The sequence below is a fragment of the Cololabis saira genome, chromosome 16 (genome assembly GCF_033807715.1).
Source record: "Cololabis saira isolate AMF1-May2022 chromosome 16, fColSai1.1, whole genome shotgun sequence".
NCBI lineage: Eukaryota > Metazoa > Chordata > Actinopteri > Beloniformes > Belonidae > Cololabis > Cololabis saira.
Window position 1 is genome coordinate 688,685 of NC_084602.1, and position 14,115 is coordinate 702,799.

General features: G+C 47.5%; 1 protein-coding gene across 5 annotated transcripts in view; it reads right to left on the minus strand.

Moving 5' to 3' along the window:
• Positions 1-14,115, minus strand: part of mipol1 (mirror-image polydactyly 1) — a 178,450-nt gene that overhangs the window by 121,811 nt on the left and 42,524 nt on the right. For all 5 annotated transcript variants that reach the window (XM_061743488.1, XM_061743487.1, XM_061743485.1 and 2 more), the window contains 3 exons: positions 12,591-12,713; positions 9,884-10,025; positions 2,161-2,266 (listed from right to left, as the gene is read on the minus strand). In XM_061743488.1, the coding sequence (XP_061599472.1) occupies positions 2,161-2,266; positions 9,884-10,025; positions 12,591-12,713 (371 nt within the window). The remainder of the gene's footprint in view (positions 1-2,160; positions 2,267-9,883; positions 10,026-12,590; positions 12,714-14,115) is intronic.

A 14,115-nucleotide genomic window follows, 5' to 3' on the forward strand; every position in this document is an offset into this window, starting at 1 on the left:
ATGCTGTCAAACTCCAAAGAAAAACAAGTCACACAAGCGTCAAAACGAATGCACTTCCCTACACTCAATATCTCAGAACTCAATGATGGAGTAATAATCCAGCTTGCAAAAACAACAATCACTACACAGCACCACTCCAACATCGACTTTAAACTCCTGCTCTCTGGGTGCAGTTCCTGGACACTGAAACGCCCCACTGAACAAACTACCTCACTGATCAATCATTTCCTTTCAACTTTGCTTGTTACATAAATGCGGTTTCTATTGCTTAATTGTCTTGTGTGCAATCTTTATTGTGTTGAATGTTTACTGTCGGGCAGCAGGGTGGCTTGGTGGTTAGCACTGTTGCCTCACAGTGAGAAGGTTCCTGGTTCGACTCCCAGGCCCAGCAGGATCTTTCCGTTTGCATGTTCTCCCCGTGCTCGCGTGGGTTTCCTCCGGGTACTCCGGCTTCTTCCCACAGTCCAAACACATGCATACTAGGTTAATTGATGATTCAAAATTGCCCGTAAGTGTGAGTGTGAGTGTGTCTGGTTGTGTGTTTATATGTGGCCATGCGATGGACTGGAGACCTGTCCTGCCTGTTGCCTAAAATTAGCTGGGATAGGCCCCAGCAGACCCCCATGACCCTGCAGAGGAGATGGATGGATGGATGGATGGATGGATGGATGGGTGGATGGATGGATGGATGGGTGGATGGATGGATGGATGGATGGATGGATGGATGGATGGATGGATGGATGGGTGGATGGATGGGTGGATGGATGGATGGATGGGTGGATGGATGGATGGATGGATGGATGGATGGGTGGATGGGTGGATGGGTGGATGGGTGGATGGATGGGTGGATGGATGGATGGATGGATGGATGGATGGATGGATGGGTGGATGGGTGGATGGATGGATGGGTGGATGGGTGGATGGGTGGATGGGTGGATGGATGGATGGATGGATGGATGGATGGATGGATGGGTGGATGGGTGGATGGGTGGATGGGTGGATGGATGGATGGATGGGTGGATGGATGGATGGATGGATGGATGGATGGATGGATGGATGGATGGGTGGATGGATGGATGGATGGATGGGTGGATGGGTGGATGGATGGATGGATGGATGGATGGATGGATGGATGGATGGATGGATGGATGGATGGGTGGATGGGTGGATGGGTGGATGGGTGGATGTTTCATCCCCCCGGGGCAAAAAAGTCTATTTTACAGAGTCAAAAATTAGTAAGAATGGAGTTAAACTTTAGGGATTATGGACAAAATCTGGTGATTACTAAATTAAAGTAAGTGATTACAGAATCAAAAGTTAGTGACTGGGAATTTACAAGGTAGGGATTACAAAGTTAAAACTAAGTGACTATAAAGTTAAAACTATTGATTATGTTGGTCACAAGAAACCAAACAAATTATTAATAATTTGGTCAAAAGTTAGTGATTGTAAAGCGCAGTTAGAAATTACAAAGATAAATGTTAGTGAATGAAGGTAACGACTACAGAAATAAAATAATCTGGTCAAGGAAGTTATATAATCTGGCAAAGGAATTTAAGTATTCTGGTAAAGAAGTAAAATAATCTGGTAGACGAAGTGAAATATACTGGTAAAGAAGTAAAATAATCTGGTTATAGCAGTTTAAAAATCTGGTAAAGGAAGTTCTGTAATGCAATAAAGGAAGTGAAATATTCTGGTCAAGTAGGTTGTGTAATGCGATAAAGGAACGGAAGGAAAGGAAGTTAAATAATCTGGTAAAGGAAATGAAATATTCTGGTAAAGGACGTGAAATAATCTGGTTAAGGAAGTTAAATAATCTGATAAAGGAAGTCAATTAATTTGGCAAAGGAAATTAAGTATTATGTAAAGGAAGTTATGTAATACGATAAAGGAAGTGAAATATTCTGGTAAAGGAAGTTAAATAATCTGGTAAAAGAAGTTATGTAATGCAATAAAGGAAGTGAAATATTCTGGTAAAGGAAATTAAATACCATAATACCATAAGTATTCTGGTAAAGGAAATTAAATACCATAATACCATAAGTATTTTGGTAAAGGAAGTTAAGTATTCTGGAAAAAAGAAGTTAAATAAATGTAATAATCCACACAGTTGCCCCCCAGCCTGCAGAGCTCCTGGTTTTAGGAACAGCTCAGACCTACCTGACTGTTCAGTTCTCTCAGGGTGTCCAGCTCCTTCAGCAGCATTGAGACATTGTTGTCTCCATCCAAGCTCTGAAGTGGAGCTGAAGTTCCGGTCTGCTGAAGGCTGCAGGACAGAAAACAGTTCTTTCATCAGTCAATGGAGAGAAACCAACATCAGGGCCATTCAGAACTTTAGATCTGCTTCTCTGAAGGACCCAGCTAACAACTGACTCATGCTTAACTGTTCTTTGCATCATTTTGAGATCTTTCAGCTGAGCTTCTCTTGAAACTCTTTCTAAAATATTTAATAATATACACTGGTTTAGGTGATAAGCTGCTTAAAAGATTTATCTTGGCAATTCTTACACTACTGAGTAAAAATGAGTAATGGAGTAGCTTCATCATTACTCTTTTCAGCTGCAGCTCAGTGGGCTGGTGTCATCGTTGGTGATGTGTATCATAAAGGGATGGGCTGGTGTGAGAGATGGTGGGATGACCCAACAGATGGTGTTTGTGGACAGCAGGGACATGAGAAACTTCCTACAATGAATATCCCTTCAAATGAACTGATTTTGTAACATGAAAAATGTCTGATGCTCGTTAACGACAGCAGGTGGATGTTCTGGCACCCCGGATCTCCATCTGATGGGTCTCAGTTCGGTCTAAAGATGAGAAACATCACGTCTATGTTGCATCCCTCTAGGATGACCACACCCCCTTTTCTGGGTCCAAACTGGATCTGGTGACCTTCCGGTCTGAGCTGGATCTGGTGACCTTCAGGTCCGAACTGGATCTGGTGACCTTCAGGTCCAAACTGGATCTGGTGACCTTCAGGTCTGAACTGGATCTGGTGACCTTCAGGTCCGAACTGGATCTGGTGACCTTCCGGTCTGAGCTGGATCTGGTGACCATTTCTGAGCATGATCCGGCGACCTTCAGGTCCTCAGGCAGCTCTGTATTAAAAGCAGATGTGACTGTCTCCTGGAGATCCATGCATGGACTCAGGAAGACTTCCAGAGATCTCCATCTGTGGACACAGTCCACCGTACAATCCACAAATGCAGCCGACGGCCTCATCATGCAGAGAAGAAGACGCACGTGAACACCGTCCAGAACCAGCGGCGTCTTATCTGGACCAACGATCGTCTAAAATGTTCTGAGGAGAACATCTGAGGTTCTTCTTGGAACCACGGAGGCCGTGTCCTGCAGACTCCAGCGGAGAGGAAGCATCCAGTGTGTTATCAGCTCAGTTCAGGAGCATCTCTGGTGGTCTGGGGTTGTATTAGTGTCTGTGGGGCAGTTGGAACATCTGGAACGACTGCTGAAAACTACATAGAGGTTTTAGAGCAACATCTGAACCAGTTCAGCAAGCATCACCTGGTGACTGTACTTCAGCATGTGACCTTGTTTGAAGGTGCTCAGGTGTTTGTGTGGCGGCGCCTGATTGGACCACATAGGCCTACCAGCCTATAATAGACAAGCTTTTGTTCCGATCTGTTTGAAAAAGGTCTATGACCGAAACGTTGGCCCAATAAACACGTGCGGTGAGAAGAAGGTGCACGGGAGTTTTCTTTTTAAATTACCCATTTTATACTGCAACAATATAATTCCCTTCATTGAGTGTAGCTCATCACTCAAACACATCCAGACTGACTATGGCCTCTGAAGTTCCTGCTAAGCCTATCAAAGACCAATGCAGCTGAGAGGGCGGAAACCTCCCCCGGTCTACGGTCACTGGTTGGTCAGCTGGGCTGCCACATCATCACCAGATAGGTCAGGTGTTTAAAGTGAGGTTGTGGCCTCACATGATCAGAGATGAGGAGCAGATCTGCAGGCAGCAGCTTTAATAAGTGCTGCTGTATGTTCGGCTGTAATTCTCTCATATCACATTAAAGGTCAGGCTGCTTCTTAGCGTAATAAAGCAGGTAAATAAGACGTGAGCGCGGCCGACACCGACTTCTGTAATTGACTGTTTCTGACTTTATTATAGAGGCTTCTAATCAACTTCATCTTTCCTTCTATTTCTGCCCACTTCAGCTAATCAAATCTAAATTTAACAGCTTCACACTGAAGTGGTTTATTTGAAAAATATTGAAGAGGAGGCAAATGAGATGAATTACAGGAAGACAGAAGCCTCCATGAAAGGCAATAAACTTTTTAATAAACGTCTCTGTGGCGACGCTGCAAACATTTCACTGTAATTTTTTCACCTAACACACCAAACCTGGAACTTCTAACCATATTCTCCCCTGTAAGAGCCTCTGACCAGTCAGAATTATCATCAGTTCCTCTGCCGACCGCCAGGGTCTGGATCCAGACCTGCGGTTCACTGGGGTCTGGATCCAGACCTGTGGTTCCCTGGGGTCTGGATCCAGACCTGCGGTTCCCTGGGGTCTGGATCCAGACCTGCGGTTCACTGGGGTCTGGATCCAGACCTGGGGTTCACTGGGGTCTGGATCCAGACCTGGGGTTCACTGGGGTCTGGATCCAGACCTGGGGTTCACTGGGGTCTGGATCCAGACCTGTGGTTCCCTGGGGTCTGGATCCAGACCTGCGGTTCCCTGGGGTCTGGATCCAGACCTGCGGTTCACTGGGGTCTGGATCCAGACCTGCGGTTCCCTGGGGTCTGGATCCAGACCTGGGGTTCACTGGGGTCTGGATCCAGACCTGGGGTTCACTGGGGTCTGGATCCAGACCTGGGGTTCACTGGGGTCTGGATCCAGACCTGCGGTTCCCTGGGGTCTGGATCCAGACCTGGGGTTAACTGGGGTCTGGATCAAGACCTGGGGTTCACTGGGGTCTGGATCCAGACCTGCGGTTCCCTGGGGTCTGGATCCAGACCTGCGGTTCCCTGGGGTCTAGATCCAGACCTGGGGTTCACTGGGGTCTGGATCCAGACCTGGGGTTCACTGGGGTCTGGATCCAGACCTGCGGTTCCCTGGGGTCTGGATCCAGACCTGGGGTTCACTGGGGTCTGGATCCAGACCTGGGGTTCCCTGGGGTCTGGATCCAGACCTGCGGTTCACTGGGGTCTGGATCCAGACCTGGGGTTCACTGGGGTCTGGATCCAGACCTGCGGTTCCCTGGGGTCTGGATCCAGACCTGCGGTTCCCTGGGGTCCGGATCCAGACCTGCGGTTCTTTTAACCACCACTCGGGTCCATATCCAGACCTGTGGTTAGCTAGGGTCCGGACCTGCGGTTCTTCTACTGACCACTCGCGTCCGTATTCCGGACAGTTGGTCAGGAAGGTCATGGGTTGGTCTGGGTTATTTATACACACACTACAACTATATAGTTGATATAAGTATGTATTTATAGTTATTTTTATATGTGATATGTAACTATTGTGCTTTGCACTGCAGCTCTTTAAATGTATATGTATATATACAGTGGTGCAAAAAAAGTATTTAGTCAGACACCAGTTGTGCAAGTTCTCCCACTTAAAAAGAAAAGAGAGGCCTGTAATTTTCATCACAGTTATATCTCAACTATGAGAGACAAAGTGAAAAAAAAAATCCAGAGAATCACATTGTCTGATTTTTAAAGAATGTGATTGCAATTTATTGTGGAAAATAAGTATTTGGTCAATAACTAAAGTTCATCTCAGTACTTTGTTATAAACCCTTTGTTGGCAATGACAGAAGTCAACCATTTTCTGTAAGTCTTCACAAGGTTTTAACACTGTTGCTGGTATTTTGGTCCGTTCCTCCATGATCTCCTCTAGAGCAGTGATTGGTCCGATCCTCCATGCAGATCTCCTCTAGAGCAGTGATTGGTCCGTTCCTCCATGATCTCCTCTAGAGCAGTGATTGGTCCGTTCCTCCATGCAGATCTCCTCTAGAGCAGTGATTGGTCCGTTCCTCCATGATCTCCTCTAGAGCAGTGATTGGTCCGTTCCTCCATGATCTCCTCTAGAGCAGTGATTGGTCCATTCCTCCATGATCTCCTCTAGAGCAGTGATTGGTCCATTCCTCCATGATCTCCTCTAGAGCAGTGATTGGTCCATTCCTCCATGATCTCCTCTAGAGCAGTGATTGGTCCGTTCCTCCATGATCTCCTCTAGAGCAGTGATTGGTCCGTTCCTCCATGATCTCCTCTAGAGCAGTGATTGGTCCGTTCCTCCATGCAGATCTCCTCTAGAGCAGTGATTGGTCCATTCCTCCATGCAGATCTCCTCTAGAGCAGTGATTGGTCCGTTCCTCCATGATCTCCTCTAGAGCAGTGATGTTTTGGGGCTGTCGCTGGGCAACACGGACTTTCAACTCCCTCCAAAGATTTTCTATGGGGTTGAGATCGGGAGACTGGCTAGGCCACTACAGGACCTTGAAATGTTTCTTACGAAGCCACTCCTTCGTTGCCCGGGCGATGTGTTTGGATCATTGTCCTGCTGAAAGACCCAGTCACATTTCATCTTCAATGTCCCGCTGATGGAAGGAGGTTTTCACTCAAAATCTCACCATACATGGCCCCATTCATTCTTTCCCTACACGGATCAGTCGTCCAGGTCCCTTTGCAGAAAAACATCCCCAAAGCATGATGTTTCCACCCCCATGCTTCACAGTAGGTTTGCTGTTCTTTGGATGAAACTCAGCTTTCTTTCTACTCCAAACACGACCAGTTGTGTTTCTACCAAAAAGTTCTATTTTGGTTTCATTTGACCATATAACATTCTCCCAGTCCTCTCCTGCATCATCCAAATGCTCTCTAGCAAACTTCAGACAGACCTGGACATGTACTGTCTTCAGCAGGGGGAACGTCTGGCCCTGCAGGATCTGAGTCCCTGATCGTAGTGTGTTACTGATGGTTCCTTTGTTACTCTGGTCCAGCTCCCTGCAGGTCCTTCACTAGGTCCCTGTGTGGTTCTGGGATCTTTACTCACCGTTCTTGTGATCATTTTTACCCCCCCGGGGTGAGATCTTGGAGCCCCAGATGGAGGGAGATTATCAGTGTCTTGTATGTCTTCCATTTTCTAATAATTGCTCCCACAGTTGATTTCTTCACACCAAGCTGCTACCTATTGCAGATTCAGTCTTCCCCGCTGGTGCAGGTTCTACAATTTAGTTTCTCACGTCCTTTGACAGCTCTTTGGTCTTGGCCATAGTGGAGTTTGGAGTGTGACTGTTTGAGGTTGTGGACAGGTGTCTTTTATACTGATAACCAGTTAAAACAGGTGCCATTATTAATAATAATAATAATAATAATAATAATATTATTATTATTATGGGCATGCCAAGTAGTGGCATGACCATATTGCAATCGTCCAGAATGGCCCAAAAGGCAATGTTGCTAGCATTTTGCTAACAAGCTAAAGTCGCAAAAGTCCCACTGCGCACCAGCGGGTGTACAGCCTGACCCCGCTCTGATGTGGAAAAGAAAAATCCCCCAAAAGTACAACACGGCCCGAAAAACCTGAAAAATGAAGGCGATATATTAGTATACAGAAAGGTTTCCCTTTTTTTATTCTTATTATTATTCCGCACTTTTTTTCGCACTATACGGCCCGAACCGCAACGTGCACCCATGCATGACATACATCGTTGGATGCGTCTCCATCGTGATTCGATGGGTATTACTTTTCTCAGTAATAGGGGTTACTGTGGCAACGCTAGTTGCCAAAAAGCAAAGAAAAAGGCGAAAATTCCCACGCTTATTGCTCGGCCGAACTTTATCGTAGAGACATCGTTCAAACTTTGAAACACTCGGCCCGATTGGCACTAACGGAGCGTACAAGCTCGTTATGCCAATTATTACACTATTTGCGACAATGACCTTTCATTTTTTTCTTTATTTCCGTTTGACTTTGGACGCTTGTTGCTAGGCAACAGATTATCATAGAGACATCCTACAAATGTTCCCCGACTCGGCACGCTGTGGACTTCAACATATTCAAATTTCATGAAGCTGTTATTTAAGGAAATTTTATGTCAAAATCCATGCCAAATGGCCCCATTCATTCGGATGGGTTTTTTTACCACGGTGAAACAAAAACCTATCCATTAACGTAGCCTGAACCGCAACGTGCACCCATGCATGGCATACATCGTTAGATGCGTCTCCATGTTGCCTCGATGGGTATTACTTTTTTCAGTCAAAAGTGTCACTGTGGGGGGCGCTAGACGCCAAAAAGCGCACGCCTTTAATAACTATTGGGAGCACAGGAATGAATGCAATACAACTGTAAACACCTGAAACTGACATAGAACCACCCCGAACACAACCACTACAGCCCCAAACCAAAGCAGCAAGAGGGGTCGAATGGGCGGTAGGGCATGCCCATATCAAAATTTCATGAAATTTTCTAGTTATTATTATTATTATTATTATTAATAATAATAAAAATACATTTTATTAACACACTTTATATTTAGTAATCTCAAAGTGCTACAGAGCAGAAAAATAAAACGAACATTTTTCCAAAATATATTTAAAAACAGAGCATATAAAAGATACATTTAGCTATAAGCTTTCTTAAAAAGGGGGGTTTTCAGGTCACGTTTAAAAGCCTCTGGAGTCTGTGGGGCCCTCAGATTGTCGGGACGGGCGTTCCACAGCCTCAGAGCTGCAGAGGAAAAGCCCCGATCGCCCATAGTGTAGAGCAGGGGTCACCAATCCTGGTCCTCGAGGGCCGGTGTCCTGCATGTTTTACATGTTTCGCTGCTTCATTGCACCGTGATAAAAGTGACTGTGTCATTAAGAGAATTGTGCAGACCTCAATGACAACAGATGTTGTCTCTAGACGCTTTCCAGAGATCCAGAACATGAACATAAACATAAACATAAACATAAACCCCCGAGCAATTATTATATAAACAATGGCAGGTAAAAACTCCCTTAGTGGGAGAAAAGCCTTAAGCCAAACAGTGGCAAGGAAAAACTCCCCTTTAGGAGGGAAGAAACCTTGAGCAGGACCAGGCTCATAAGGGGGGACCCTCCTGCCGAAGGCCAAACTGGGGGAGTCAGGGACCCCAGCTGCTGACGCCCCCCCCCCCCCACCTCTGGTCATCCCGCTGTTGCTTCCACCTGCCTGCTGTGTGCTGCTGACGTCCCTGACTCCCCCGGTCTGGCCTTCGGCAGGAGGGTCCCCCCTTATGAGCCTGGTCCTGCTCAAGGTTTCTTCCCTCCTAAAGGGGAGTTTTTCCTTGCCACTGTTTGGCTTAAGGCTTTTCTCCCACTAAGGGAGTTTTTACCTGCCATTGTTTATGTAATAATTGCTCGGGGGTTTATGTTTATGTTCATGTTTATGTTCATGTTCATGTTCTGGATCTCTGGAAAGCATCTAGAGATAACATCTGTTGTATTAGACGCTATATAAATAAAATTGAATTGAATCTATGCCACTTTGTATGTTTACAAAGATTATGTATGTATATATATATATATATACAGTATATATATATATATATATATATATATATATATATATATATATATATGCTTCCACAGCCTGGACCCCAGGCCAGCGAGGCACCACCCCACCCCACACAACCACCCTGATGCTTCCTGCCTGCCCCAGGCAGGAGGCTCAAAGAGCAGCAACCACCCCAGGCCCCCCGGCACCAATCCATCCTCAATCCTGTTTAACTATTTGTATTCTAGTAAACATTAAAAACAAAATAAATAAATAGCAATAGTTTTTTAATCACGTGTGTGTCTGAAATATATGATATGAGGCTGTGTTGCCTAACTGGTAGCAGTAATAACTGTAGCAGCAGTATTATTGTTTAAGGGTGTGAGCTCTACCTGTGACCTGCAGAGACCTGGACTCTTCTCGGGGCTGGACTGCCCCCACAACCGGTAGCCCCATCTTCATCGGGGGGGTCTCTGCAGCCCACCACCCCAGGAGAAGATCCTCTACTGGGGGTCAGATCCGCCTCCATCTCCCCTACCAGAAAGGTGGAGGAAAAATTAGACTCTAAATTCCTGAGGGAGACTGGGCTGGGAGGATAGGTTGGACCCTGGAGGTCTGAGAGAGATGGATGAATGGACATATGGATGAAGGGAAGGATGGATGGTTGGATAGGGGGATGGAGGGACAGATGCACAGAGGTATGGAGGGAAAGAGGTACGTAGGGGTGGACAGAGATATGGAGGGACGAATGGAGAGGGATGGACAGAGGGATGGATGGACAGAGGGTTGGGGAATAGATGGATAGAGGGATGGGGGATAGATGGACAGAGGGATGGAGGGATAGATGGACAGAGGGATGTAGGGATAGATGGACAGAGGGATGTAGAGATAGATGGACAGAGGGATGGAGGGATAGATGGACAGAGGGATGGAGGGATAGATGGACAGAGGGATGGGGGGATAGATGGACGGAGGGATGGGGGGATAGATGGACGGAGGGATGGGGGATAGATGGACAGAGGGATGGAGGGATAGATGGACAGAGGGATGGGGGGATAGATGGACAGAGGGATGTAGGGATAGATGGACAGAGGGATGGAGGGATAGATGGACAGGGATGGAGGGATAGATGGACAGAGGTATGGGGGGATAGATGGACAGAGGGATGGAGGGATAGATGGACAGAGGGATGGAGGGATAGATGGACAGAGGGATGGGGGATAGATGGACAGAGGGATGGGGGATAGATGGACAGAGGGATGGGGGATAGATGGACAGAGGGATGGAGGGATAGATGGACAGAGGGATGGGGATAGATGGACAGAGGGATGGGGGGATAGATGGACAGAGGGATGGGGGGATAGATGGACAGAGGGATGGGGGGATAGATGGACAGATGGACAGAGGTATGGAGGGATAGATGGACAGAGGGATGGAGGGATAGATGGACAGAGGGATGGAGGATAGATGGACAGAGGGATGGAGGGATAGATGGACAGAGGGATGGAGGATAGATGGACAGAGGGATGGAGGGATAGATGGACAGAGGGATGGGGATAGATGGACAGAGGGATGGAGGGATAGATGGACAGAGGGATGGAGGGATAGATGGACAGAGGGATGTAGAGATAGATGGACAGAGGGATGGAGGGATAGATGGACAGAGGGATGGAGGGATAGATGGACAGAGGGATGGGGATAGATGGACAGAGGGATGGAGGGATAGATGGACAGAGGGATGGAGGGATAGATGGACAGAGGGATGGGGGATAGATGGACAGAGGGATGGAGGGATAGATGGACAGAGGGATGGGGATAGATGGACAGAGGGATGGGGGGATAGATGGACAGAGGGATGGGGGGATAGATGGACAGAGGGATGGAGGGATAGATGGACAGAGGGATGTAGGGATAGATGGACAGAGGGATGGGGGGATAGATGGACAGAGGGATGGGGGATAGATGGACAGAGGGATGGAGGGATAGATGGACAGAGGGATGGAGGGTAGATGGACAGAGGGATAGATGGACAGAGGGATGGGGGATAGATGGACAGAGGGATGGAGGGATAGATGGACAGAGGGATGGAGGGATAGATGGACAGAGGTATGGGGGGATAGATGGGCAAAGGGATGGGGGATAGATGGACAGAGGGATGGAGGGATAGATGGACAGAGGTATGGGGGGATAGATGGACAGAGGTATGGGGGGATAGATGGGCAAAGGGATGGGGGATAGATGGACAGAGGGATGGAGGGATAGATGGACAGAGGGATGGAGGGATAGATGGACAGAGGGATGGGGGATAGATGGGCAGAGGTATGGGGGGATAGATGGACAGAGGGATGGAGGGATAGATGGACAGAGGTATGGGGGGATAGATGGACAGAGGGATGGAGGGATAGATGGACAGAGGGATGGGGGATAGATGGGCAGAGGTATGGGGGGATAGATGGACAGAGGGATGGGGGGATAGATGGACAGAGGGATAGATGGGCAGAGGGATGGGGGATAGATGGACAGAGGGATGGAGGGATAGATGGACAGAGGGATGGGGATAGATGGATAGAGGGATAGATGGACAGAGGGATGGAGGGATAGATGGACAGAGGTATGGGGGGATAGATGGACAGAGGGATGGGGGATAGATGGACAGAGGTATGGAGGGATAGATGGACAGAGGGATGGAGGGATAGATGGACAGAGGTATGGGGGGATAGATGGGCAGAGGGATGGGGATAGATGGACAGAGGGATGGAGGGATAGATGGACAGAGGGATGGGGGGATAGATGGACAGAGGGGTGGAGGGGATAGATGGACAGAGGGATGGGGGATAGATGGACAGAGGGATGGGGGATAGATGGACAGAGGGATGGGGGATAGATGGACAGAGGGATGGGGGATAGATGGACAGAGGGATGGGGGATAGATGGGCAGAGGGATGGAGGGATAGATGGACAGAGGGATGGGGGGGATAGATGGACCGAGGGATGGGGGGGATAGATGGACCGAGGGATGGGGGGATGGAGGGATAAATTATTTCAGCCTTCAAGAGAAATTGGGAGTAAAAGAGTATCTGGAGCAGCAGGACTTGTTACCCGGACAACGGTCCCTGGGCTCCGGCTGCTGGTTCTGGATGATCCCGGGTCTGTACAGACCGGAGCTGCAGGGAGTCCTGGAGGGCAGAAGCTGTCGCAGCTCCTCGTTCACTCTGGGACTGGCTGTAAAACAACAACATGACCATCAACACTGTCTGTCTGTCAGGAAACAACCAGGTGAACCCGCCCACCTGAGCACACCTGTCTCATTGGGTGTGAAAGGTCTAGCAGAACAAACATGACGCAATCCAAACCAGAAAGAAAACATGAACATGAAGTAGGGGTTTATCATTTCAACAAGTCTACTGTTATTAGGGCCCGAGCACTTGCAGTGCGAAGGCCCTATTGTATCTGTAGGAATTTCTATTATTATTATTAGGGCCCGAGCACTTGCAGTGCGAAGGCTCTATTGTATCTGTAGGAATTTTTATTATTATTATTAGGGCCCGAGCACTTGCAGTGCGAAGGCCCTATTGTATCTGTAGGAATTTTTCTTTTTCTTTCTCTCTTTTTCTTTCTTCTGACGAAATTAGGGCCTTTTTGCCCCCCTAAACGTGTCCAAAAAGTCACCAAATTTTGCACGCAATCCAGGCCTGGTGAAAAATTTTGATATTTAATGGTTTGCATTAATGGGCGTGGCAAAATGGCTCAACAGCGCCCCCCGGAAAACTTTGTGCCTCAAGCCCCACAATACGGTTTGACGTACATGCACGAAAATCGATGCACACCTGTATCATGTCGCAACTTAAAGAAAAGTCTCTTGGCGCCATGGCCGAAACCGAACAGGAAGTCACCCATTTTGAATTAATTGTGTAAATTTGGCGCAATGTATGCCATTCCTTCGGCAGTTAATACGGCCCGAACCGTAACGTGCACCCAGGTGTGTTATACATCAAAATATGCGTCTCCATCCTGTGACTACGCGCATTACTTTTCTCTTTCAAAAGTGTTACCGTGGCGACGCTAGACGCCAAAAAGCGCGCCCCCCTTTCATCTGATTGGTCCATATTTGATAGTTCCCCAAAAGTCACCAAATTTTGCATGCAAGCCAGCCCTGGCGATAAATTTGATATTTCATGGTTTGCATTAATAGGCGTGGCAAAATGGCTTGACAGCGCCACCCGGAAAACTTTGTGCCTCAAGCCCCACAATACGGTTTGACGTACATGCACGAAAATCGGTACACACCTGTATCATGTCGCAACTTTAAGAAAAGTCTCTTGGCGCCATGGCCAGCCGAACAGGAAGTCGGCCATTTTTAATTAATTGTGTAATTTTGGCGCAATTTATGCCATTCCTTCGGCAATTAATATGGCCCGAACCGTAACGTGCACCCAGGTGTTATACATCAAAATGTGCGTCTCCATCTTGCAACTATGCGCATTACTTTTCTCTTTCAAAAGCGCTACCGTGGCGACGCTAGACGCCAAAAAGCGCGCCCCCCTTCATTTGATTGGTCCATATTTGATAGTTCTCCAAAAGTCACCAAATTTTGCATGTAAGCCAGGCCTGGCGATAAATTTGA